At 49.7% G+C, this 26,202-nt stretch overlaps 1 protein-coding gene across 1 annotated transcript in view; it reads left to right on the top strand.

Moving 5' to 3' along the window:
• LOC147096178 (uncharacterized) overlaps positions 1-25,640 on the top strand; it is a 66,935-nt gene extending 41,295 nt beyond the window's left edge. The window contains 11 exon segments of the mRNA XM_085975048.1: positions 3,723-3,812; positions 4,897-4,986; positions 9,253-9,342; positions 13,751-13,801; positions 14,915-14,982; positions 14,984-15,991; positions 19,574-19,765; positions 20,931-21,113; positions 22,152-22,277; positions 22,823-22,933; positions 24,431-25,640. Of these exon segments, the coding sequence (XP_085831174.1) occupies positions 3,723-3,812; positions 4,897-4,986; positions 9,253-9,342; positions 13,751-13,801; positions 14,915-14,982; positions 14,984-15,991; positions 19,574-19,765; positions 20,931-21,113; positions 22,152-22,277; positions 22,823-22,933; positions 24,431-24,688 (2,267 nt within the window). The 3' untranslated portion in view covers positions 24,689-25,640.
• Positions 25,641-26,202: the final 562 nt, after the last annotated feature.

Below are 26,202 nucleotides of genomic sequence, written 5' to 3'. Positions count from 1 at the left end.
CCTGCTCCTCTTCGAAGTAGTGCCCTGGGATCTTTTACGCCCACCTGAGAGGCCTCGGTTTAATGTCTCGGCCGAAAGACGGCACCTCCAACAGTGCAGCACTCCCTCAGTCCTGCACTGGAGTGTCAACCTAATTTTTGTGCTCAATTGTGGGGTGACCTAATAGAGGCCTTTAAAATTATGAAAAGTTTTGATAAAGAAAAGACAAGAGAGAGGGGGCGAGCAAAACTAGAGGCCATCAATATAAGATAATCACCAAGAATTCAAATAGGGAATTCAGAAGAAACTTGTTTACCCAGAGAGTGGTGCAAATGTGGAACTCGCTACCACAGGGAGTGGTTGAGGCGAATAGTGAAGATGTATTTAAGGGTCATAGTCATATCGGCACAGAAGGAGGCCACTCGGCCCATCGAGTCCGTGCCGGCTCTCTGTAGAGCAATTCAGTCAGTCCCTTTCCCCCGCTCTATCCCCGTAGCCCTGCAAGTATATTTCCCTCAAGTGCCTTACCCAGTCTCCCCTTGAAAACATTTGAGTGTTTCTGCTACCACCACTTCCGTCGGCAGCGAGTTCCAGATCATCACCACTCGCTGCGTAAAAAAGATTTTCCTCACATCCCCCCCCTGGATCTCTTGCCCAAAACCCTAAATCTGTGTCCCCTAGTCCTTGTACCATCAACTAGTGGGAACAGCCTTTTCCTGTCAAGCCTACCTAAATCTGTCTTGTACACCTCTATCAAATCACCCCTCGACCACCTTTGCTCTAATGAAAACAAATCCAGCTTCTCCAACCTGTCCTTGTAGCTAAGATCCCCCATCTCCAGAACCATTCTGGTAAATCTCCTCTGCACCCTCTCAAGGGCCCTCACATCCTTCCTAAAGTGTGACCAGAACTGGACGCAATACTCCAGTTGTGGCCTAACCAGCGCTTTATAAAGGTTCAGCATAACTTCTCTACTTTTACTCAATACCTCTATTTATGAATCCCAAGATCCCATATGCTTTGCTAACCACCCTCTCAATATGTCCCGCCACCTTCAGGAACCTATGCACATTAACTCCCAGGTCCCTCTGTCCCTGCACATTCTTTAAAACTGTGCCATTAAGTGTATATTGCCTCTCCCTGTTCCTTCTGCCAAAATGCATCACCTCACACTTCTCTGTATTCAATTCCATTTGCCACTTGTCTGCCCATTCTGCTAGCCTTTCTATGTCCTGTTGCGGTCGATTGGTATCACCCTCACTGTTTGCCACGATATTTTGTCAGCATCCACCTCCTTAGTAAACACCGATGCAAAGTACTCATTGAGTATTCTAGCCTTGCCCTGCGCCTCTAAGCATATATCACCTTCTTTGTCCCTAATAGGCCCCACACCGCCTCTTACTACCCGCTTACTGTTTACATGCCGGTAGAAGATTTTTGGGTTCCCTTTTATGTTAACTTCCATTCTACTCTTATATTCTCGCTTTGCCAATCTTATTTTCATCTTCACTTCCTCTCTCAACTTATTGGGCCGGATGCCTCCGATCGGGAAAAATCTACGAACTTACCTGCTGGCTCCGTAGGTCCCAACACTTCCAATCCTGGGCCTCTCCTGGTCCATGCGCGCAGAGGCCCAGGTATCCCAGGGGTGCATGCGGTTCGCAAGCGTCCCTGGCATCACGTGGGACATGGGAAACCAATCAAAGAAAGGAATCCTCGTGCACACTTTTGACAGGTCTCTTCGCATATGGGTGCTAATAATAAACTTACCTTTTTTACCAGGCATAAGATTTTTAAAGGTTTTCAGCGGGCGGAGGTTATGCAGAAAGGAGAACTCCCTGCCCGCGGAGGCCCTTCTCCGGGGCAGGCGGATGATCAGTCAAGAGGATTCATGACAGATTGGAAGTGCCGGTTTTCAGCGCATGCGCTTCACATGCCTGAAACCGGCACTTGCGAGGCCCCTACGGGTGCGTACACACCTTGTACCCACTCGTGGGGGATGGAAAATCTGGCCCATTTGTATTTGGTCTGGTTCTCCCTTGAAGAATTCACCTGACATACATCATACACCCTCTTTTTTTGTTTCATCATCTTCTCTATCTCCCTCGTCATCCAAGGAGTCCTTGCTTTGGTTCCCTTACCCTTCCCTCTTGTTGGAATGTACCTAGCCTGTACCTGAATCATCTCATCCTTAAAGATCTCCGTTATAGTTTTTCCTGTCATTCTTTGGTTCCATTTTACCCTGGCTAGATCCTTTCGCATCCCATTGAAGTTAGCCCTATTCCAGTTTAGAAGTTCCACTCTAGATTGTTCCTTGCTCCTCTCCATTGCTAATCTAATTCTTATGATACGATGATCACTCGTACCCAAGTGTTCCCCACAGACACTTGGCCCACCTCATTCCCCAGCACCAGATCCAGCAATGCCTCCTTCCTAGTTGGGCCAAGAACATATTGGTCAAGGAAATTCCCCTGAACACATTTCAGAAATTCCTCCTTTCCCTTTACCCTAACATTATCCCAATCGATATTTGGGTAATTAAAGCCCCCCATTCTCACCACTCTATAGCGCTTGCATATCTCTGCGATTTTCCTGCAGATTTGCTCCTCTACCTCCCTCTCACTATTTGGAGGCCTGTAGAATACCCCCAATAGCGTGATCATACCCTTTTTGCTCCTCAACTCTAACCAAATGGATTCTGTCCTTGTCCCCTCAAGAACATCCTCCTTTTCCAACACTACATTGTCTTCCTTAATCAGCACTGCCACCCCACCTCCCTTTTTTCCTTCCCTATATTTTCTGAACACCTTATACCTTTGAATATTAAGTGCCCAGTGCTCACCGTTTTTAAGCCGCGTTTCCGTTATTGCCACACCATCATATTGCCACACAGCTAATTGTGCTTGTAGCTCACTAACCTAACGCACTTTGTCCGTTTACGTACATGCATTCTGAACCCATTTTTGAATTTTACGTAGTCTTAGTCTGCTCCTATCTAATATGGTACTACTTCCGCCTCCAGCACCACCTTCCCCTCCAGCACTACCATCCAACACACTCACTCTTCCACACACCTCATTCCTCCCCTCCACTCCTACATGCTGGTGCCCATCCCCCTGCCAAGCTAGTTTAAACCCTCCCCAACAGCAGTAGCAACCCCCGCCCCCCCGCCAACGAGAATATTGGTCCCGGCTCTGTTGAGGTGTAACCCGTCTGGCTTGTACAGGTCCCACCTTCCCCAGAAATGGCCCTAATGCCTCAGGAATCGAAACCCCCTCCCTCCTGCACCATCTCTCCAGCCACACTGAGCCACGTGGGGACGGGATAACTACATCAGAAGGGAATAGAGGGTTTTGCTGATAGAGTAAGATGAGGAAGGATGGGAGGAGGCTCGAGTGGAGCATAAATGACAGGATGGACTGGTTGGGCCGAATGGCCTTTTTCTGTGCCTTTTATTCTATGTAATTCTATGCAAGTCTCTGTAGTGGGGCTTGGACCTTCTGACTCAGAGGCTGGAGTGCTACCCACTGAGCGACAGCTGACACCTGTAAGTAACTTGCAGGGGAAGTCAATCAGCTCAGTCTAGAGTGGGCACGGAAATTGTAACTTGATTGTGTTGGAACAATTCACTCTTGTTTTTAGCAACGAGCTGTAAGAAAAGCCTGAAAAACGTGTACCTTTTAGAAGGAAGTGATTTGAGCCATAGACCGAGTCTGATCGCGCATCTGCTCTGTTTTTCACAGGTGGTGCTGCGGCAGCGAGCAGCACAGAGGAAGAGGCCACGCAGCCATTTACCTTTCAGTCTCCAACTTTCGGCAAAGGCCCTTTCAAAAGTAAGATTCGGCCAAATGTACTGATAGCGGAGTTTGTGACTTTGAGCTGAGAGATGCTTTCAGTGTCAGGCCTGGGCCCAGATACAGGCCCCTCGTATTCCTGACGGAGAGACCATTGGATGTTTCTGTGGGGTCTGACGCATGAAGGGATGGGATGAAATGGTTATGGGGCAAAATCTAGTTTCACACTGGGCACAACCTTCACAGTGTAGGTTCTGTAATTCAACACCAAATTGGCTGTCTTCGAGACAGGATAGACAAGTGCAGCGTAGGAGAAAATAACCTCCAGTAATACAGACATATTCAGGGTTATATAGTGGAGTTTTCCCAGTATCTAACCCATAGTGTACACCGCCTTTGTGAACTGTGCCAAAGTTGTGTGTCCTGTTCAAACCCGACACCCTGTCTGTCACCACAACCCCTTGTTGATCTCTGACATTGCCTCACCTCTATTGTAGAAGAAAGAAAGAACTTGCATTTATATAGCTCCTTTCACGACCTCAGGACGCTTTGCAGCCAATTAAGAACTTTTGAAGTGCAGTAACGGTTGGAACGTAGGAATTGCAGCAGCCAATTTATGCACGGCAAGATCCCACAAACAGCAATGAGAGATAATTGCCAGATAATCTGATTTAGTGATATTGGCCAGGACACTGGCGATAAAGCCCCTGCTCTTCTCCAAAATAGTGCCATGGGATCTTTCTCGTCCACCTGAGAGGGCAGACGGGACCTCGCATTAATGCCTCATCTCGATAGTGCCGCTCTCGCTCGGCACCGGCACTGGGAGGGTCGGCCTGGATTATGGGCTCAAGTATCTGGACTGGGACTTGAACCCACAACCTCCTGGCTCAGGTGGGAGTGCTACCCACTGAGCTACAGCTGACACCTGTAAGTAACTTGCAGGGGAAGTCAATCAGCTCAGTCTAGAGTGGGCACAGAACCTGTAACTTGATTGTGTTGGAACAGTTCGCTCTTGTCTTTAGCAACGAGCTGTAAGAAAAGCCTGAAAAACGTGTACCTTTTAGAAGGAAGTGATTTGAGCCGTAGACCGAGTCCGATCACGCACCTGCTCTGTTTTTCACAGGTGGTGCTGCGGCAGCGAGCAGCACAGAGGAAGAGGCCACGCAGCCGTTCATCTTTCAGTCTCCAACTTTCGGCAAAGACCCTTTCAAAAGTAAGATTCGGACAAATGTTCCCATAGCAGAGTTTGTGACTTTGAGCTGAGAGATGCTTTCAGTGTCAGACCTGGGCCCAGATACAGGCCCCTCATATTCCTGACGGAGAGACCATTGGATGTTTCTGTGGGGTCTGACGCATGGAGGGATGGGATGCAATGGTTATGGGGCAAAATCTAGTTTCACACTGGGCACAACCTTCACAGTGTAGGTTCTGTAATTCAACACCAAATTGGCAGTCTTCGAGACAAGATAGATGAGTGCAGCGTAAATGGGATTAACCTTTCAGTAATACAGGCGCTCAGGGTTATATACGGGAGTTTTCCCAGCATCTAACCCATAGTGTACACAGCCTTCGTGAACTGTGCCAAAGTTGTGTGTCCTGTTCAAACGCAACACCCTAACCATCACCACAATCCCTTTTACCTCACCGCCATTGCAGAACAAAAAAGACCTGATATTCACATGGCATCTTTTCATGACTCCAGGACATCCCAAAGTGCTTTACAGGCAATTCATTGTTTTTGTATTGCAGTCACTTTTTCTGTAGGTGAATATGACAGCTAATCTGTGCATAGTAAGGTCCTGCAAACAACAGTGAGATACATGGTCTGTTCACCGCTCCATTCCCACTCGGACCTCACCGTCCTCGGCCTCTTGCATTGTTCCACGGAAGCTCAGCGTAAGCTCGAGGAACAGCACCTCATCTTTCGATTAGGCACTTTACAGCCCTCTGGACTCAACATAGAGTTCAACAATTTCAGATCATAACCTCGGCCCCTATCACATATATATATATTTTTTTATCCACACTTTTGTTTGGCCTTTTTTCTTCCCTCCCACATGGCAGCTGTCCTTCATTCTGCCAGTGTAATTCACACTTCATCTATAGCCATCCTTTGTTCCTTAACCTGTGCCATTACCACATCCTCTTGCCTTGAATATCTCTTGATGTTTCTCAACGTCTCTTAATCTCTCCTGCTTTCTATCCTATCACTGACCTTCCCTTTTGTTCTTTCATCGCCTCCACCTTTTCCCAGCCCCTAACTTGCTTCACAATCTATTCCTTTTCCTGCTTTTTTTCCAGTTCTGACAAAAGGTCATCAACCTGAAACGTTAACTCTGTTTCTCTCCACGGATGCTGCCCTGGCCTGCTGAGTTTTTCCAGCGTTTTCTGTTGTTATTTCGGATTTCCAGCATCAGCAGTATTTTGCTACTGCATTTGGTGGTGTTGGTTGAAGAACCCTGGTCCGCAGTTTTGTTACCTAGAGTCTCGTCTGCAATGCTGTGCTTGCCCAGCTCTGACCTTCACCTCACACTAACTCCATCTTGCCCAAGATTCTGCTGCCCACATACAGTCCTGCGCTAAGTGCCACTCGTTAATCACTCCTGCCCTTACTGACCTCCACTGGCTCCCTGTGAGATGGAGAGTGAAGTAGTTGACTCAGAGACTAGGGTCCTGAATTTAAATAAAGGAAACTACGATGGTATGAGGCGCGAGTTGGGTAGGATTGATTGGGGAATGTTACTCAAAGGGTTGACGGTGGATAGGCAATGGCAAACATTCAAAGATCGCATGGATGAACTACAGAATTTGTTCATCCATGTATGGCATAAAAATAAAACACAAAAGGTGACTCAACCATGGCTAACAAGGGAAATTTAGGGATAGCATAAGATCCAAGGAGAGGACATATAAATTGGCCAGAAAAAGCAGTAAACCTGAGGATTGGGAGCAGTTTAGGATTCAGCAAAGGAGGACAAAGGGATTAATTAAGAGGGGGAAAATAGAATATGAGAGTAAGCTTTCAGGGAACATAAAAAGTGACTAAAAGCTTTTATAGATATGTGAAGAGAAAAAGATTGGTGAAGTCAAGCGTAGGTCCCTTGCAGTCAGAATCAGGGGAATTTATAATGGGGAACAAAGAAATGGCAGACCAATTAAATACATACTTTGGTTCTGTCTTCACAAAGGAGGACAGAAATAACCTCCCAGAGATGCCGGGGAACATAGGGTCTAATGAGACGGAGGAACTGAAAGAAATCAGTATTTGTAGGGAAATGATGTTAGGGAAATTGATAGGATTGAAGGCCGATAAATCCCCAGGGCCTGATAATTTACATCCTAGGGTACTTAAGGAAGTGGCCCTAGAAATAGTAGATGCATTGCTGGTCATCTTCCAAAATTCGATAGACTCTGAAACAGTTCCCATTGGATTGGAGGGTAGCTAATGTTACCCCACTATTCAAAAAAGGTGGTAGAGAGAAAACGGGGAATTACAGACCGGTAAGCCTGACATCGGTAGTGGGGAAAATGCTAGAGTCCATTATAAAAGATGTAATAGCAGAGCACCTGGAAAACAGTGACCGGATCGGACAAAGTCAACATGGATTTGCAAAAGATAAATCATGCTTGACTAATCTACTGGAATTTTTTGAGGATGTAACTGGTAGAATAGATAAGGGAGAACCAGTGGATGTGGTGTATTTGGACTTTCGGAAGGCTTTCGATAAGGTCCCGCTAAGAGATTAGCGTGTAAAGTTAAGGCACATGGGATTGGGGGCAAGGTACTGACTTGGATAGAGAACTGGTTGGCAAACAGGAAGCAAAGAGTTGGAATAAACGGCTCTTTTTCCGAGTGGCGTGCAGTGACTAGTGGGGTACCGCAGGGATCGGTCCTAGGACCCCAGCTATTCACAATATATATTAATGATCTAGACGAGGGAACTAGATGTAATATCTCCCAAGTTTGCAGATGACACAAAGCTGGGTGAGCGTGTGGGCTGTGAGGAGGATGCCGAGAAACTCCAGTATGATTCGGACAGGTTGGGTGATTGGGCAGAAGCATGGCAGATGCTGTATAATGTGGATAAATGTGCGGTTATCCACTTTGGTGGCAAAAACAGGAAGGCAGATTATTATCTGAACGGCAATAGATTGGGAGAAGGGGGAAGTGCAACGAGACCTGGGTGTCCTTGTGCACCAGCCGCTGAAGGTAAGCATGCAGGTGCAGCAGGCGGTTAAGAAGGCAAATGGTATGTTGGCTTTCGTAGCGAGAGGGTTTGAGTACAGGAACAAGGATGTCTTGCTGCAGTTGTACAGGCATTTGGTGAGACCACATCTTGAGTATTGTGTGCAGTTTTGGTCGCCTTATCTGAGGAAGGATGTTCTTGCCATGGAGGGAGTGCAGCGAAGATTCACCAGACTGATGCCTGGGATGGCAGGAATGACGTTTGAGGAGAGATTGGGTCGATTAGGCTTATATTCACTAGAGTTTAGAAGAATGAGAGGGGATCTTATTGAAACGTATAAAATTCTAACAGGACTAGACAGTCTAGATGCAGGAAGGATGTTCCCGATGGTCGGGGAGTCCAGAACCAGGGGTCACAGTCTAAGGATAAGGAGTAAGCCATTTAGGACTGAGATGAGGAGGAATTTCTTCATCCAGAGAGTGGTGAACCTGTGGAATTCTCTACCACAGAAGGGAGTTGAGGCCAATTCATTAAATATATTCAAGAAGGAGTTAGATATATTTCTTAAGGCTAAAGGGATCAAGTGATATGGGGAGAAAGCAGGGACAGGGTTCTGTATTTGGATGATGAACCATGATCTCATTGAATGGCGGAGCAGGCTCGAGGGGCCGAATGGCCTACTCCTGCTCCTATCTTCTATGTTTCTATGTTCCCCAGTGCATTGATTTCAAAGTCCTGTTCTCCTTTGCCGACCCCTCCAGGGCCTCACCTTGCCCTATGTCTGTTCTGAGCCCATTTTCTCTGGTTTTCCAGTTCTGGCCTCCTCTGTATCTTTCCTCTCTCTCTCTCTCTCTCTCTCTCCCGCCTGCTCTTTGCTCCGCCATTGGTGGCAGAGCCTCCAGCTATCTCAGGTCTGCTGTTCTGAACTCACTCCCTGACTCTCTGTGCCTTGCTGCCTTTCAAATCCTCCTCAAAGCTTATCATTTTTTACCACGTCTTCATTACAAGTCTACATTACAACGGTGACCACACTTCATTGGCTGTAAAGCACTTTGGGACGTCCTGAGAAAGTGAAAGGTGCTATAGAAATGCAAGTTCTTTTTAACCGTTTTTGCGCTGCCAAGTGCCTTAGGATGTTTTCTGTGTTAAAAGGTGCCATATAATTTTACGTTGTTTAACAGTTGTCTTTAGCAACGAGCTGTAAGAAAAGCCTGAAAAACGTGTTCATATTATAAAGAAGTGATTTGAGCCGTGGACCAGTCCGATCACGCACCACCTTTGTTTTTTCACAGGTGGCACTGACGCAGCGAGCAGCGCAGACGAAGAGGCCACGCAGCCATTCACCTTTCAGTCTCCAGCTTTTGACAAAGACACTTTCAAAAGTAAGATTCGGATAAATGTACCGCTAGAGGAGTTTGTGTCTTTGAGCTGAGATGCTTTCAGTGTCAGTCCTAGGCCCAGATACAGGCCCCTCATATTCCTCACGGAGAGACCATCGGATGTTTCTGTGGGGTCCGACGCATGGAGGGATGGGATGAAATGGTTGTGGGGCAAAATCTAGCCTCGCACTGGGCACAACCTTCACAGTGTGGGTTCTGTAACTCGACACCAAATTGGCAGTCTTGGGAGACAAAATAGGTGAGTGCAGCGTAAATGGAAATAACCTCCAGTACTACAGGCGCTCAGGGTTATAGCCTCTTGTAGGGGAATTTTACCCAGCATCTAACCCAGAGCGTACACAGCCTTTGCGAACTGTGTCAATGTCCTGTGTCCTGTTCAAATGCAACACCCTATCCGTCACCACAGTCCCTGCCTTCTAACTCCGCAGTGTTGTCCAATTTTGCCAGTAGAGATTCTGTAATTCAACCCCAAGTTGGCAGTCTTATCGGAGTCTAACCTGATCCTGACCTCCACACGTGCTGTTTCCAGCAGGGGTCGCTGGTTAGCAGTCAGGAGCCTGAACCCTTTGTTGATCTTTCCTCTCCCATCCCCGCGACCCAGGGGTGGTGCTGCAGCCAGTTTTATTGGCCCTACTACCACCATGGCTCAGATTGGCTAATTTGGCACAGAGCAGGGATTAAACCTGGCACCTCCCGGTCTCCGTCACAACCTGCTTTTACCAACAGAGCCATCGGGATGTCTCGCATTTAAAAAAATATATATATAGTGTGTGTTCTTTTTAAACTGGGCTGCCTTCTGCCAATGCTGCTTTGTAGATGGCTGGAGCAGTGACTGGAGATTGGATCCTGTCCAGTGTTCTTTTCATCCTGTTGCCCGGGCAGCTTGGCCCCGCTCAGTGGCACATCTGACGAGACTGCCAAGATCGGCAGCTTGTCATCTTGACGAATAATTGTAGCAACTTTTGCAACCAAAAAAAACCAACCTTTTTTAAGGGGGCAATTCATAGAATGATACAGCACAGAAGGAGGCCCTTTGGCCCATCGTGCCTGTGCTGGCTCTTTGAAAGAGCTCTCCAATTTGTCCCACTCCCTCCTGCTCTTTCCCCATAGCCCTGCAAATTTTTCCCTACGTGCATTTATCCGATACCCTTTTGAAAGTTATTATTGAATCTGCTTCCACTGCCCTTTCAGGCAGTGCATTCCAGATCACAACTCCGTGTTTAAAAAAAAAAAAAAAAAAGTTTCCTCATGTCACCTCTGGTTCTATTGCCAATCACCTTAAATTTGTTTTCTTTGGTTACCGACCCTTCTGCCAGTGGAATCCGTTTCACCTTATTTACTCTTATCAAAACCTCTCATGATTTTGAACGTCTTTATCAAATCTCCTCTTAACCATCTCTGCTCTGAGCAGAACAACCTCAGCTTCTCCAGTCTCTCCACATAACTGAAGTCCCTCATTCCTGGTACCATTCTAGTAAATCTCTGCTGCACCCTCTCTAAGGTCTTGACATCCTTAACTGCAAATTTGTGGTAGGCAAATCACAGGCAGAGCCAGTGCAAGAGGGAGTTTGAAAATATTCTTTATAAAGACGTATCCTAGTTGTCTTAGTTAGCATTGATCATTTGCAATCCCTTGTATTTTTGTTACAATGAAGTGGTCAGATTCAACATTTAATTTAAGTGATTTATAAAAGATCTTGCGTATAAAGTCTGTTCGCTCTTGAAATAGTTTGGCTTTTCATGAAACAAACCCGCGATTTCTTTGACCCAATATGGCTGGCGACTTGTTTTGTGTTGTTACCGAATGGGATTTTGATCACAAAGCTTGCAGGGACTTTTTACTCATCAGAAGGCAGAGTAACTGCTTTTTATGTTAAATTCGTATTCATTTGAGGAGAATAAAAGCAAGAGGTAAAAACAGAAAATGCTGGAAATGCTCAGCGGGTCAGGCAGCATCTGTGGAGAGAGAAACAGAGTTAACGGCCCCAATTTTCCCCCAGCCGTTAGGCGGGGTTTCAGGCATGTGGGGGGGGGGGGGGGGAATCCCGAATTTGGGGGTCCCGCCCAAAACCCCGCCCCACGTAAGTTTCAGGGGCGGCGGGTACCCGCCCCGCACTGGGACCCGCCGAAACCAAGCGGGAAGGGATTAGTGCCAATTAACTGCCTAACAGGCAGTTTTTAGCATAATCCCTATTTTGAGGGGTTTCGTGTGGGTTTCCCGACGGCTCCAAACCACGCCAGGTAGAGCAGGCAGGCCGTCGGGTTGAAGGAGTTGGAGGGGTTGCGATGTCGGCGCTCAGGTGAGTGATGGGTGCATGAGTGCAAAAGTAAGTGTGTTTGGTGTGTCTAAAGTGTGTAAAAAACTTTTACTTACCTTAGCAGCCTTTCTTCCTGTAGCTGTCGGGAGCGCATCACTCGGCCGGAACTTAAAGCTGTGAACGGCTGCGATCTGTCAAAAGTGACAGCCTTCAGCTTTGAGTGCCAGTAAGAGTTCTAACTGAGCCTGTGCAGAATGACTCAGGTTAGAACTCAGAGTGTCAGTGTTTCACAGCTTCAAACAGCTGTGAGACACTGATACAGGAAACTTCGCGATATCCGGCACCGACGGGACTGAGCTGCTGCCGTTCTATCAAAACTTCCGGATAGACCAGCGCTGATGTTGTCAGATACGGAGGTTTTCATCTCCGTATCTGACAACAAACACTGTTGCTTAGCAACAGCTTGTAAACACTCGACCCGTACCTTGGAAGCGTCTCTGAAGCTGTTGCTAAGCTACAGAGACGCTTTCCAGAGCCTGGCTGTTTTATTTATAAAAAAAAAAAAAAAAAAAAATGCTAGGTGAAGAAAAAAAACCTAACCAAAACAGCTGCTGATTTCTGCCGTTAGATCGAAGTTTCCGGACATACAACCTCCGGATAAACCAAAGTTTCCTGTATTTCTTGACAGATGAAATTTCAGTCTGTGACACCACCTGTTGCCGGGTGGCCCTTAATTGGCCTGCTGAGCCCGCTGGGCGGGCTCAACAAGGTCAATCAAGGGAAAATCACGCAGATTGGCCGGACGTCAAAGTAGGCGGGTCAAAAACCCGAAAGGGGAAGTCCCGCCGCCTTCCCGACAGGTTCGGCAAAATCTACCCCAACGTTTCAGGTCGATGACCTTTCATCCGAACTGGAAAAAGTTAGAGATTTAACAATTTATAAGCAAGTACAGAGGCAGAGAAAGGGCGGCAAAGGGAGGAAAGAACAAAAAGCAAGGTCTGTGAGAGGGTGGAGGGCAGGAGCGATTTAATCACAAACGGGATGATGGTGCAAGGCAAAAGGAGATGGTAATGAGACAAGTAAAGAAACAAAAGATGAGGCGAGAGGAGGTGTAAATGGCAACAGCAGAACCATTTACCAGTGCTGATTTCTCAACTGAGGTGATCTGGTGCGTAGTTATGCTGTATAAGGCCGGTCAAATTCCATTTTCAATTCCTGGTCCGTGCTGAGTCAGCTGGCCTCCTCCTCGCGGGTGCCAGTGAGTTGGCTCAAGTTGTGCAAGGCTGAGAAGTTGCTTCTGATCGCTGTTTAGCGACCCCACGCTGCAAAGTGCACAGGCATCGGATGAGGAAGGCATTCGGGCTCTGCTGGGATTAAACAGCCTGCTGGCAATCGGCGTGAAGACTGGCACTTGAATAATAAGTAGCAGAGGCTGGCCAGAACCCATGGAACCGTAGTCTGGGCAACAGTCAGAGCGAGCGCGGATTAAACCCCTTCAGTTTCCCTGCCATGCGCACCTGTCTAATGCCCTTGGCTCTCTTCTCATCCTGATCACCACAAACCAGATTGACAGGAGCTGGAGGGTTGAAGATATGTTCCTGTAGTTACTAGCCATTTAAAATGGCATGCCAGCGAAGTAGAGTTAAAGGGAGGGGCAAGAGTGAAGTTTAATAGCTGCATTTATTTTAATTTTAGAAAGCGACGGGCTTGTGCCGTCGGTTTTAGTGTGAAACGTGAGCCGTACACCTCCCAAGTTCGATTCCTGACCTCTCGAGTTAGCTGAGGTCTGCTGGGGTGGCAGTCAGAGGGGTTCCAATTTTCCATCGTGTCCGTGGGCTAGGAAGTGAAAAGAAGAAACAAAGAGGTTACATTTATACAGCGGCTTTCACGGCCTCAGGATTTGAGGTTGTGAGAAGTACAATGTAAATGCAAGTTCTTCCTTTGCTTTGTTTTTCAGAGCCACCTTTATTTTAAAAAGGTGACCATTATTGGCTGCTAAGATTTAAAATTCCCTTTTTATACGTCCATGTAAAATCAATGATGTTTGTTAGGGGGATAACTATAAAGGCTGAGCCTCATCTGCACTATTTTCAATATCTTGCACACAGCTGTATATTTTTTTCCTTTTCCAGAGCCATTTACTTCTGGTTTTGATCGAGGGAGTCAACTTGGAAAAGCTAAAGGTAAGGAAGAGAATCCGAGCGGTCTTCCAACCAGTATTGTACAGTAATGTAGCCTATTGGGGCTACGTCACTGCGAGTTGAAGCCTGCGATTCTCATGTAGTGAGCTTCAAATCTTGTCTGATAATCGTGTAGCGGTTATAAACGGTCTCATCGCAAAGCCTGCAGCAGTTCTGTCCGGGAGATTTGAGGTAGCCGCGTCCTGAGGTTGGACGGGAGGGAGGGGGAGGGGGTTTGCGTCAAGGTCCGGAATCTTTCCTGTGGGGTATCACTCAGACAATTTCTATGGACCAGTGCTTCCCTCACGCGGTGAATGGCATTTTCCCCAGCAAAGAAAGAACGAACTTGCATTTATATAGTGCCTTTCACAACCTCAGGGCGTCCCAGAGTGCTTCACAGCCAGTGAAGTACTTGTGAAGTGTAGTCACTGTTGTAATGTAGGAAACGCGGCAGCCAATGTGGGCACAGCAAGCTCCCACAAACAGCAATGACCAAATAATCTGTTTTTTAGCGATTTTGGTTGGGTGATAAATATTAGCCCAGGACACTGGGGAGAACTCCCCAACTCTTCTTCGCTGTAGTGCTGCGGGATCGTTTACATCCACCTGAGAGGGCAGACGGGGCCTCGGTTTAACGTCTCATCCGAAAGAGACACTGGGAGTGTCAGCCTAGTTTATGCGCTCAAGTCTGTGGAGCGGGACTTGAACCCACGACCTTCTGACACGAAGGCGGGAGTGCTGCCCACTGAGCCACGGTTGACACCTGTAAGTAACTTGTAGGGAAAGTCAATCAACTCTGTTTAGAGTGGGCACGGAACCTGGAACCTGATTGTATTGGAACATTCGCGCTCTTGTCTTTAGCAACGAGCTGTAAGAGAAGCCTAGAAAACGTGTACATTTTAGAACCAAGTGATTTGGATAAATACTTGAAGGAGAAAAAATTGCAGGGCTATTGGGGAAAAGAGCGGGGGAGTGGGACTAATTGGCTTGCTCTTCGCAAGAGCCGGCGCAGATTCGATGGGCCAAATGGCCTCCTTCTGTGCTGTAGTATTCTATGACCCTTTGATTTGACCTGTGGACCGAGTCTGATCACGCACCTGCTCTGTTTTTCCACAGGTGGTGCTGCGGCAGTGAGCAGCTCAGAGGAAGAGGCCACGCAGCCATTCGTGGCTGCCGCTGTTACCCCGGTGTCCTGTTGCGGCTCAGCAGCGGGATCCTTCGGAGTCCGGTGAGGAACAGCCGGCAGAATCTAATCAGGAAGACCAGTGGGCGATCGAGGAGACCCAGCCCTTCTGCTTACAGAACCAGGCCGCTGAGGTGGAGTGTGCGACGGAACCTGAAGAAGCCTTTATCGCTCAAGGGCCGGCCCCTGCCGTGCGCGCTGAGGATGGGCCGGCTCCCACGTCGGAAGAGTGGCCCGATCCCCCACCAAAGACCGGGAGGAGGAGCCTGACTGAAGACTCTCCCGAAAACGAGAGCAGAACGGACTCGTCGGCAGCGACGGACCAACCGGAGGCTCCTGAAGGCGGAGAGAGGGACGGCAGCCAGCAAGCGAACGAGGTGGTGAACTCCTGGGCTCTGGCAGAACAGCAATCGGCTCAGGCCAGCGAGGAGGCGAACGGAGAATGTTCAGGAGATACGGCACCGGTGCAGGTGGCTGGAGGTTCACCGACGAGCGCTGGAGGGGAAGTAGCCGATCCTGGCGCGGAGGAACGCAGCAGCGAGACCCTGGCCCCAAAACCAGCGCCGAGCCGGGCGAGCGGCAGGCGGGGCAGGAGGAAGCTGAGCGTTGTGGAGGCGGAGACCGGCGGCAGGCGCCAGGAGGAAACAGCCGTCCCCGGCGACCAGAGCCGGCAGCGGAGCTTGAGATCCAACGCCGCTGGCGACGTGCAGGGCCGAGAGGCCGGCGGGAAAGGCCAGCGGCAGAAAGCCCCGGAGGCGAGCGCCAATGCAGCGGGCGAAGGGGTTGCCACGCCGGCGGACAAGCCGAAGAGAGGCAGGGGCAGGCCGAAGAAGACCGTCTCCGTGTCCACCACGGAGGAGGAGAGGCCCCAGGTTCCCACCGTCCGAGGGCGCAGAGCCAAGCAGAGGTCCGTGGCCGCGTCGCAAAGTCAGGCTGAGAGCGTCGAGAGCGCTCCGCAAACCGATAGTTCATCGCAGCCACGCCCAGCGGGCAGAGGCAGGAGGAAGCAGGTCAGTGACTCCTACATAGTATTTACAGCACAGAAACAGGCCGCTCGGCAACAGTTCCATGCCGGCGTTCAAGCTCCACACGAGTCTCCTCCCGCCCTTCATCATCTAACTCCATCAACATATCCTTCTATTCCTTTCTCCCTCATGCTTATCTAGCTTCCCCTTAAATGCATCTGTACTATTCACCCCCAACCACTCCCTGCGGTAGCGAGTTCTCCAATCTCAGCACTCTCTGGGTAAAGAAGTTTCTCCTGAATTCCTTATTGGATTTATTAATGACTATCCTATATTTATGGCCTCTAGTTTTAAGAACATTAGAAATAGGAGCAGGAGTTGGCCATTTGGCCCCTCGAGCCTGCTCCGCCATTTAATAAGATCATGGCTGGTCTTCTACCTCATCTCTACTTTCCTGCACTATCCCCATATTCCTTGATTCCCTTGATAGTCAAAAATCTTATCGCTCTCTGTCTTAAGAGATTAGCGTGCAAAATTAAGGCACATGGGATTGGGGGCAAGGTATTGACTTGGATAGAGAACTGGTTGGCGGACAGAAAGCAAAGAGTTGGAATAAACGGGTCGTTTTCCGAGTGGCAGGCAGTGACCGCAAGGATCGGTCCTAGGACCCCAGCTGTTCACAATATATATTAATGACCTGGACGAGGGAATTGGATGTAATATCTCCAAATTTGCAGATGACACAAAGTTGAGTGGGAGGGTATGCTGTGAGGAGGATGTCATGAAACTCCAGTACGATTTGGACAGGTTAGGTGATTGGGCAGAAACATGGCAAATGCACTATAATGTGGATAAATGTGAGGTTATCCACTTTGGTGGCAAAAACAGGAAGGCAGATTATTATTTGAATGGCAAGAGATTGGGAGAAGGGGAAGTGCAACGAGACCTGGGTGTTCTTGTGCACCAGTTGCTGAAGGTAAGCATGCAGGTGCAGCAGGCGGTTAAGAAGGCAAATGGTATGTTGGCCTTCGTAGCAAGAGGGTTCGAGTACAGGAACAAGGATGTCTTGCTACAGTTGTACAGGGCCTTGGTGAGACCGCACCTTGAGCATTGTGTGCAGTTTTGGTCGCCTTATCTGAGGAAGGATGTTCTTGCCATGGAAGGAGTTCAGCGAAGATTCACCAGACTGATACCTGGGATGGCAGGAATGACGTATGAGGAGAGATTGTGTCGATTGGGCTTATACTCACTGGAGTTTAGAAGATTGAGAGGGGATCTCATCGAAACCTATAAAATTCTGTCAGACCTGGACAGACTAGATGCTGGAAGGATGTTCCCAGTGGTCGGGGAGTCCAGAACCAGGGGTCATAGTCTAAGGATAAGGGGTAGGACATTTAGGACTAAAATGAGGAGGAATTTCTTCACCCAGAGAGTGGTGAACCTGTGGAATTCTCTGCCACAGAGGGTGGTGGAGGCCAGTTCATTAAATATATTCAAGAAAGAGTTGGATATATTTCTTAAAGCTAAAGGGATCAGGGGATATGGGGAGAAGGCAGGGACAGGGTACTGAATTTGGATGATCAGCCATGATCTCATTGAATGGCAGAGCAGGCTCGAGGGGCCGAATGGCCTACTCCTGCTCGTATCTTCTATGTTGAATATACTCAACGACTGAGCCTCCACAGCCCTCTGGGGTAGAGAATTCCAAAGATTCACCACGCTCTGAGTGAAGAAATTTCTCCTTATCTCAGTACTAAATGGCCGACCCCTTATTCTGAGACTGTGATCCCTGGTTCTAGACTCCCCAGTCAGGGGAAACATCCTCCCTGTATCTACCCTGTCAAGCCCTGTAAGAATTTTGTATGTTTCAATGAAATCCCCTCTCATTCTTCTAAACTCTAGAGAATATAGGCCTAGTCTACTCAATCTCTCCTCATAGGACAATCCCCCATCCCAGGATTCAGTCTGGTGAACCTTCGTTGCACTCCCTCTATGGTAAGTATATCCATCCTTAGGTATGAGACCAAAACTGCACACAATACTCCAGGTGTAGTCTCACCCACAAGTGGAAACATCTCTGCATCTACCCTATCAAACCCTTTAATAATCTTAAAGTCCTCTATTAAATCGCCCCGCAGCCTTTTCTAGAGAAAAAAAGCCCCAGCTTGTTCAATCTTTCCTGATCGTTCTAACTCTCAGTTCTGGTATCATCCTGGTAAATCTTTCTTGCACCTTGCCTATCCTTTTTGTAATATGGAGACTAGAATGGTGCACAGCACTCCAAGTGTGGTCTAAGGTTCTGTATAAGTTTAACATAACTTCTCTAAAAGACTCCTCTTTTACTTTGGCTCTGTGTGTGTGGCTCAGTGAGTAGATATGCTGCCTGGTGTGGCAATATGCCGAGCAGTTTATTGGTTCAATCTCTGATCTGTTAGCTGATGCCAACCGGTGAAACCGGTTCGGGATGCTATATTTCAGCTAGTGAGGGAAAATTGCTCCTGATTCCTTGAATTTATGTAACCCATTTCATGCAGTGAGATGAATGGCCAGGAAGCTGGGTGCCCTCAGTCGTAACATATCTCACGTGAAAGACGGCACCTCCTACCGTGCAGCACTCCCTCCGTGCTGCACTGAAGTGTCGGCCTGGATCATGTGCTGCAGGCCTGGAGAGGGGCCTGACTCAGAGTTGAGGATGCTACCACGGCTGATGCTCGTCAACTGACCCCGTGATTCTGCTGGAAAGTCCATGTGTTGGTGAGAGCAGGATCAGGCTCCACTCTGACACCAGCCCACGCTAGCTAGGCTGGAACATGGGCACTCGAGCGATATAGATCCTTGTGGAGCTTTACCCCGGCAGTGGCTTCAGGAAAGCGGGCGTGAAAATCGGCAAAAGCCCGAAAGAAAAGTAGTTCAACAACAATTTGCATTTATGTAGCACCTTAAATGTAGTAAAACGTTCCAAGGCGCTTCACAGGAGTATTTTAAGGCAAAAAATTTGACACTGAGCCACATAAGGAGATATTAGGGCAGATGACCAAAAGCTTGGTCAACGAGGTAGGTTTTAATGAGCGTCTTAAAGGAGGAAAGAGAGGTAGAGAGGCGGAGAGGTTTAGGCAGGGAATTCCAGAGCTTAGGGCCTTGGCAATAGAAGGCACGGCCACCAATGGTTGAGCGATTATAATCAGGGATGCTCAAGAGGGCAGAATTAGAGGAGCGCAGATATCTCCGGGGGCAGGTGGCGGGGGGCTGAAGGGGTTTACAGAGATTGGGGGGGGGGGGCGAGACCATGGAGGGATTTGAAAACAAGGATGAGAATTTTGAAAATCGTGGCATTGCTTAACTGTGAGTCATTGTAGGTCAGCGAGCACAGGGATGATGGGCGAACGGGACTTGGCACGAGTTAGGACACGGGCAGCCGAGTTTTGGATGACCTCAAGTTTATGTAGGGTAGAATGTGGGAGTTCATTGTCTTGGGCGTCTCGCTGTGGAAAGCACAGCATGTAAACTCAAGCAGGGAGAGGGGAAGAGATACCTTCGCGACAATCTGTCATCCTTATCTTTAAAATGAACCCCTCCAGCTCACGAACTTGCCAAAGCACTCACTTCCCTCCCTCTCCCTGTTTTTAGGAATGTACACGGCCCTCTTCACAGGAGATGGGATTATCGTCGGGACGTAAGCGCCGCACACGGGCGGCTAGTCCATCAGACAGTGAGAAGGAACCCAGCACCCCGCCGCAGGTGAAAACCCGTCGCCGAGCAGGTCGGCTGTCCTCTCCCTCGTCCTCGGGCGCCCTCCCGGAGAGCGTCGCTCCGCCTAAAGTGAGCAGCAGATTGTGAATGTTCATGAGGAAGGGTCGGGTCACGGGGGGGAGCGAGGGTCAGGTCACTGGGGGGAGCGCGGGTCGGGTCACGGGGGGAGTGCGGGTTGGGTCACGGGGGGAGCGCGGGTCGGGTCACGGGGGGAGCGAGGGTCACGTAATGGGGGGAGCGAGGGTCACGTAACGGGGGGAGCGAGGGACAGGTCACGGGGGGGTGTAGCGAGGGTCGGGTCACGGGGGGTGTAGCGAGGGTCAGGTCACGGGGGGAGTAAGGGTCACGTAACGGTGGGGGATCGAGGGTCGGGTCACGGGGGGTGTAGCGAGGGTCGGGTCACGGGGGGAGCGAGAGCCGGGTCACGGAGAGGGAGGGGGGGGGGAGCGAGGGTCGGGTCGTGGGGTGGGGGGGCGGCGAGGGTCGGGTCACGGTGGGTGTAGCGAGGGTTGGGGCAAGGGGGAGCGAGGGTCGGGTCACGGGGGGGTGTAGCGAGGGTCGGGTCACGGGGGGAGCGAGGGCCGGGTCACGGAGAGGGGGGGGGGGCGAGGGTCGGGTCACGGCAGGGGGGGGGGCGAGGGTCGGGTCACGGTGGGTGTAGCGAGGGTTGGGGCAAGGGGGAGCAAAGGTCGGGTCACGGAGGGAGCGAGGGTCGGGTCATGGAGGGGGGGAGCGAGGGTCGGGTCACGGGGGGGAGCGAGGGTCGGGTCACGGGGGGGAGCGAGGGTCGGGTCACTGGCAGTAAGCGTCACCTGCAGGACTTTAATGTATTACTGATCGAGTGTATCCTGTCAGGGTCCTGCACAAACATTTGTAAGCTTTTCATTAACCACAAATGTGTCTCGGCTAAATTAATTTTGCTCGCAATATCCTTTGCTGCATTTCACAGCACAATTATGATTATATCTTTGAGCAGATAGTAGTGACCCTCCGCCTCCCTCCCCCCTCTCCCCCCCCCCCCCCCCCCTCTCCTCTCTCCCACCTCCTCCTCTCTCCCCTCCTCTCCCTACCGCTCCCCCAGATCGATCTTCCCCCTGTAGCAGCTTATCATTTCCAAAAGCTTTCTTCTGGAGTTGAGCTGGTTTTTTTTAAAGCTTTCGGCCTCTCACTGTCCCAGCTCATGGCATCTCTTCCGCTCCCCCTGTCTCTCTCTCCCCCCTCTCTCTACTCCCAGATCATGTTCACGGGACTGGTCGATGAGAATGGGCAGGAGGTGATTAAGCAGCTCGGAGGCGAGGTGGTGGAGTCGGTGCATGACAGCACACACTTAGTCACAGACCGGATCCGGCGTACGGTGAAGTTCCTGTGTGCCGTTGCCAGGGGGATCCCCGTGGTAACCCCAGAGTGGCTGATAAAGGTGAGTTGTTTTTCTTTTTAAGCCTTGTATCGACATCGAAGCTGAGCTAGACCCTGTCCCGACTGATAATCGCACTTAACCAGCATGGGTTCGGAAATGGATGTCCCCTTCCACACCTCCCTCGTTCAGTCTCCAACTTGGACTCATTCCTTCCCAGGATCTCCAAGGATGTCAGCCGTGGCTCTGTGGGTGGCTCTGTGGGTAGCTCTCTCGGCTCTGAGTCAGAAGGTTGTGGATTCAAATCCTACTCCAGAGACTGGAGCACAAAAGCTAGGCTGACACTCCAGTGCAGTGCTGAGGGAGTGCTGCACTGCCGTCTTTCGGCTGAGACGTTAAACCAAGGCCCCGTCTGCTCTCTCAGGTGGACGTAAAAGATCCCACGCCACTGTCGAAGAAGAGCAGGGAAGTTTTCTCTGGAACATCAGAACGATCAATAGGATATGTCACCTCTGACAGCGCAGCGCTCCTTCCGATAGTGCGGCGCTCCCTCGGCACTGCCCCGCCGGCGGTGCGGCGCTCCCTCGGCACTGCCCCGCCGGCAGTGCGGCGCTCCCTCGGCACTGCCCCGCCGGCGGTGCGGCGCTCCCTCGGCACTGCCCCGCCGGCGGTGCGGCGCTCCCTCGGCACTGCCCCGCCGGCGGTGCGGCGCTCCCTCGGCACTGCCCCGCCGGCGGTGCGGCGCTCCCTCGGCACTGCCCCGCCGGCGGTGCGGCGCTCCCTCGGCACTGCCCCGCCGACGGTGCGGCGCTCCCTCGGCACTGCACTGGGAGTGTCAGCCTGGATTTTGTGCTCAAGTCTTTGGAGTGGAACTTGAACCCATAACCTTCTGACTCTGAGGGAAGAGTGCTAGCCACAGCAGACACCTAAAACAAATCATTGTGGGTAAATGAATTAAGGGCTGTTTTAGTTGCATTGCCTAAGTGACTTTTTGATGTCCCTTCTTTATTGCATTTTTTTGGTCTCGTTCCTTGTTTTCTCACTTGGCGTTGGGCTCTTGTTCTCTCTCAATTCTACTCACCGCCCCAAATGCTGGAAAAGTGTGAGAAGAGCAGCTGTTTCCTGTCCACCAGCAGTTTCTTAGTAGAAGACAGCGACCAAGAGCAGAAGTTCAACTTCAAGCTGGCCGAGTCTCTGCAGAAAGCCAAGGAGCAGCCACTGCTACAGGTAAGTGGCAGCACTGCCCAGTCATCCAGGAGAGGGTTACCGTAACCCAGGCCGCGGGAGAGGGAAGATAACCACACGAGGGAGAAAGGAACAGGTGGTTATGCTGGTGGGGTGAGATGAGGAAGGGTGGGAGGAGGCTCGTGTGGAGCATAAATGCCGAATGGCCCTGTTTCTGGGCTGTACATTCAATGTAACTATAGTTTCCCATCCCTGGTGTCACTGTGGTGAATCTACACTGAACCTCCAACTTGCTTTAATATCCTTTTAATAAGGTGCCCAAAACTGAACGCAGTGCTCCAACTGTGGCCTAACCAATGTATTTAACTGGGGGGCAAGAGTGATGCCAATGAGCCAAAGCTGACGCAGGGCAGATTTCTCCCACCAGGTAGAAGGGAAGTGGGGTGGCGGGGGGTGGAATTACCATCCTCCAGTAACGCTAACTTTTAAACCTCATGGCAACTTCATTAGATACTAAAAGCTGCATGTACGTGTTGCAATTTGAGGGGGGGAAAACGGCGATTCATTTGTTTCTGACCCACCATCAGAATTACCGGGTGCACGTGACGTCCGGGGTGCTGCCCGAGCCCAGCCAGATGGAAAGCATCGTCCAGTGCAGCGGAGCGACCGTACTGCCCAAGATGCCGAGAGCGTACAAGGTGAGACTCGCCGTGCCTATTGTCAGTGAAGACTGGAGTATTGTGGCTGCGGACATGTAAAGGACAAGGAGGGACTTGTAAAGAAGTTGCATTTATATATTTATAAATTAACAGAATTACATTTCTATTTATATTAATTTGCAGGGCTATGAGGTAAGAGTGGACTCATTGGAGAGCTCTTTCAAAGAGCCAGCACAGGCACGATGGGCCGATTGGCCTCTTTCTGTGCGGCATCATTCTATTGCGTCTTTCACGACCTCAGTACGCCCCAAAGGGCTTTACAGCCAATGAAGTACTATTTTTGAAGAGTAGTCGTTGTTGTAACGTAGGAAACGCAGCAGCCAACAAGGTCTCACAAATAGCAACGTGATAACCAAATAATCTGTTTTAGTGATGTTGGTTGAGGGGATAAATATTGGTCCCAGGACACCGGGGAGAACTCCCCTGCTCTTCTTTGAAATAGTGCCATGGGATTTTCTGCGTCCAATTGAAGGCAGATGGGGCCTTGGCTTTTAACGTCTCGTCCGAATGACGGCACCTCCGACTCGCTCAGAACCGCACTGGGGAGGGTCAGCCTGGAATTTGCGCTCAAGTCCCTACAACCGGCTGACTCGCAGGCAAGTGTGCTACAGATTGCGCCGCAGCTGACGCACTTAGCTGCTGTCGGGCAGAGTAGCGATAGGGACATGACTATGGGATACAAGGGTTGGTCTCGGCACCTGTGGGCTACAGAGAGGGGAAAAAGATGAACCGGGTTTTTCCTGCTCCTGATACTATTCGATGTATCCTGCTGGAAAGTGCAAGGCTTCTGGTGAGGAGAGGATCAGCCTGCGCTGTAATGGCCCCCCTAGCATTAGGATAGTCTGCTGGCAATCAGGAGGCTCACAAATGAAGAACAGCCACCAGAGGGCTGTCGGCAATGTACCCCAGTAAGAATCATCACCTTCGAGGGAGGAGAGAGGATAAATGCTCAATAGTGAATGTGGAAATTCATTGTGACGGGGATTCTTCTCTCCGTGACTCGGTAGCACTGTCGCCTCTGGGTCAGAAGGTCGTGGATTCGAGACCCGCTCCAGAGACTGGAGCGTACAATCTAGACTGACGCTCCAGTGCAGTACTGAGGGAGCACTGCACTGTCTGAGGTGCCACCTGTTGGATCGGGTGTCAATCCGAGGCCCCGTCTGATTTTTAAAAAAGGTCCCGTGGAACTATTCACAGAAGAGCAGGAGACTTTCCCCTGGTGCACTGGTCAAAATCCATCCCTCTCATCCTTCGCCACCAAAAGAGATTAACTGATCATTCATCTCATGGGGGGTTGTGGTCGGAGCAGCGACCACACTAATTCATTGGCTGTGAGGCGCTTTGGGGCCTCCTGAGGTTGTAAAAGTCGTTGTATAAGTACAAGTCCTTTCTTGCTTTTCCTTTGGGGTGGTGTGTTTCTCTCGATAATAACGGGTTTGTGATTCTAACCCCCGTGTTTGGATTTGAATGCAACAGGAGAAAACCCTGGTGATTTCGTGCCTGGACGACCTCCCCAAGTGCAAAGCGGCCCGGCACGCCGGCATCCCCGTGGTGAACGCCGAATTCATCCTGACGGGGATTCTCCAGCAGACGGTGGACCTGGCGAGATACCGGCTGGACGGGGACGGGGATGGGGAAGGGGTGGTCGACAGCAAGCCAGAGGGGAAAGGCAGAAAGCGGAGTTCCACGGCAGCAGCAGCAACGCAGCCAGTCAGAGGCAAGAAGAGGCGCTGACTGTTTTAAAACCAGGTGTAGGAATTTTATTAAAGCTGTAAATCCATAATGTAATTAAAAAAATGAAACTTAATGCATTGTTTTCATTCCCTATAGTCGGTCATGGAGTCCTTTTTTCCATTAAAAGGATATATATAGTGAAATCTGTAAATTACGGACACCTTGGGGACTGGTATTAGCTGTCCTTTATTTTGCAGCTGTCCTTATTTTCAAACTGGACATTGTATGTGCTGTAAAAAAAATAAAAAATTTCAGTAGAATTGGGAGCTCTTTACTCAGCATCCATAGCGCAGAGAAACCGCTCTGACCCTGGACTGGAGCCGTGCGAGTGTTCAATCCCAGCGACAGAGCGGTTTCTCTGCTTCTATGGATGCTGGGTAAAGAGCTGCCCATTCCACTAGAGCCGTTTCTTTCACAAAACCCGCTGCCGCCTCTCGCTCACCTGCACCTCCCGTGTTTTAAGTTGTAAAAGGGCTTGGTGCATTGAAGGCTGTCCGTAGTTTGTAATTTGTGAGTGTCTGCGATTTCAGAGTGCCTCATGTATAGTTTCCCATGCCAGTCATTCGGGTCTCTCCGTAAGTGCCTGTTTTTTGCAGGCATCTCGTTTTTTGGGAGTGTCCATTTATACAGGTTTCACTGTAATATATAAAGGCTAGCATTTATATAGCACCTTTCACAACCTTAGGATGTCCTGAAGCGCTTTACAGCCAACAAAGTACCTTTGAAGTGTCGTCACTGTTGTGTAGTGCAAGTTTGTCTTCTTTTTATGTAGCAAAAATGTTGCTGTGGCATCTCTCTGGATTTGAAAATCCTGAACATCCTGTGGAACAGATGGACTGTTGCGGTGCAGTCAACCATCAAAACAAAAATGAGTTTCTAATGATTTTGTATAACTTGCTGATAATCATGTTTCTGCGAGGCTAAGTACCGAATAAATTTTTATTTGTTTTGATTGCTTGAAAGCTACCTTTTTCAAAAGATTCCTATTCAGAAAACAGAAGCTTAGTGCGTGTTTGAAATTTGGACACTAACCTGCCAATTTGGTAAGTAAGAGTTAAAAAAAATTAATTTGTTTTTTATTAAAGAAAAATTCCATCTGGTGTCTTGTGCCAACAATCACTTGGGCTCGTGTGTGAAGGACAGCAACCTGGTTCGGGTCCCGGATGGCTGCTGGCTCCCATGGGATTGTACCCAGAGAGAGTCCTTTGGAAGAGGAGAGCAGTCTCCAGCCTCCTGCCACTGGCGTTGCTTGGCGTGCAGCAGCCGACTTATTGGAAGGTTGTGGGTGTATGGCTCGTGGGTTTATGCCAGCCCCCTATCCCGCTCCACCTTGTCTCGGAATATTCCGCCCATCCTTTATCTTTTTTTGCCAGCGTTGATGGGAATGCACTGTGGTCGTTAGTCCCATCACCCGGCCGTCTCAATAATTGCTCTGTGATCACAGTGCAAGCTGTTTGCTGTGTAAGCGTTTTTTTTTTAAGTCCTTGAACACTTCATTCCAATGCATCTCCTTG

The sequence above is a fragment of the Somniosus microcephalus genome, unplaced genomic scaffold (assembly GCF_052327205.1).
Source record: "Somniosus microcephalus isolate GS21.2 unplaced genomic scaffold, FLI_Smic_1.0 unresolved_chr1, whole genome shotgun sequence".
Taxonomy (NCBI): Eukaryota; Metazoa; Chordata; class Chondrichthyes; order Squaliformes; family Somniosidae; genus Somniosus; species Somniosus microcephalus.
This window is presented reverse-complemented; position numbering and strand designations above follow the sequence as displayed.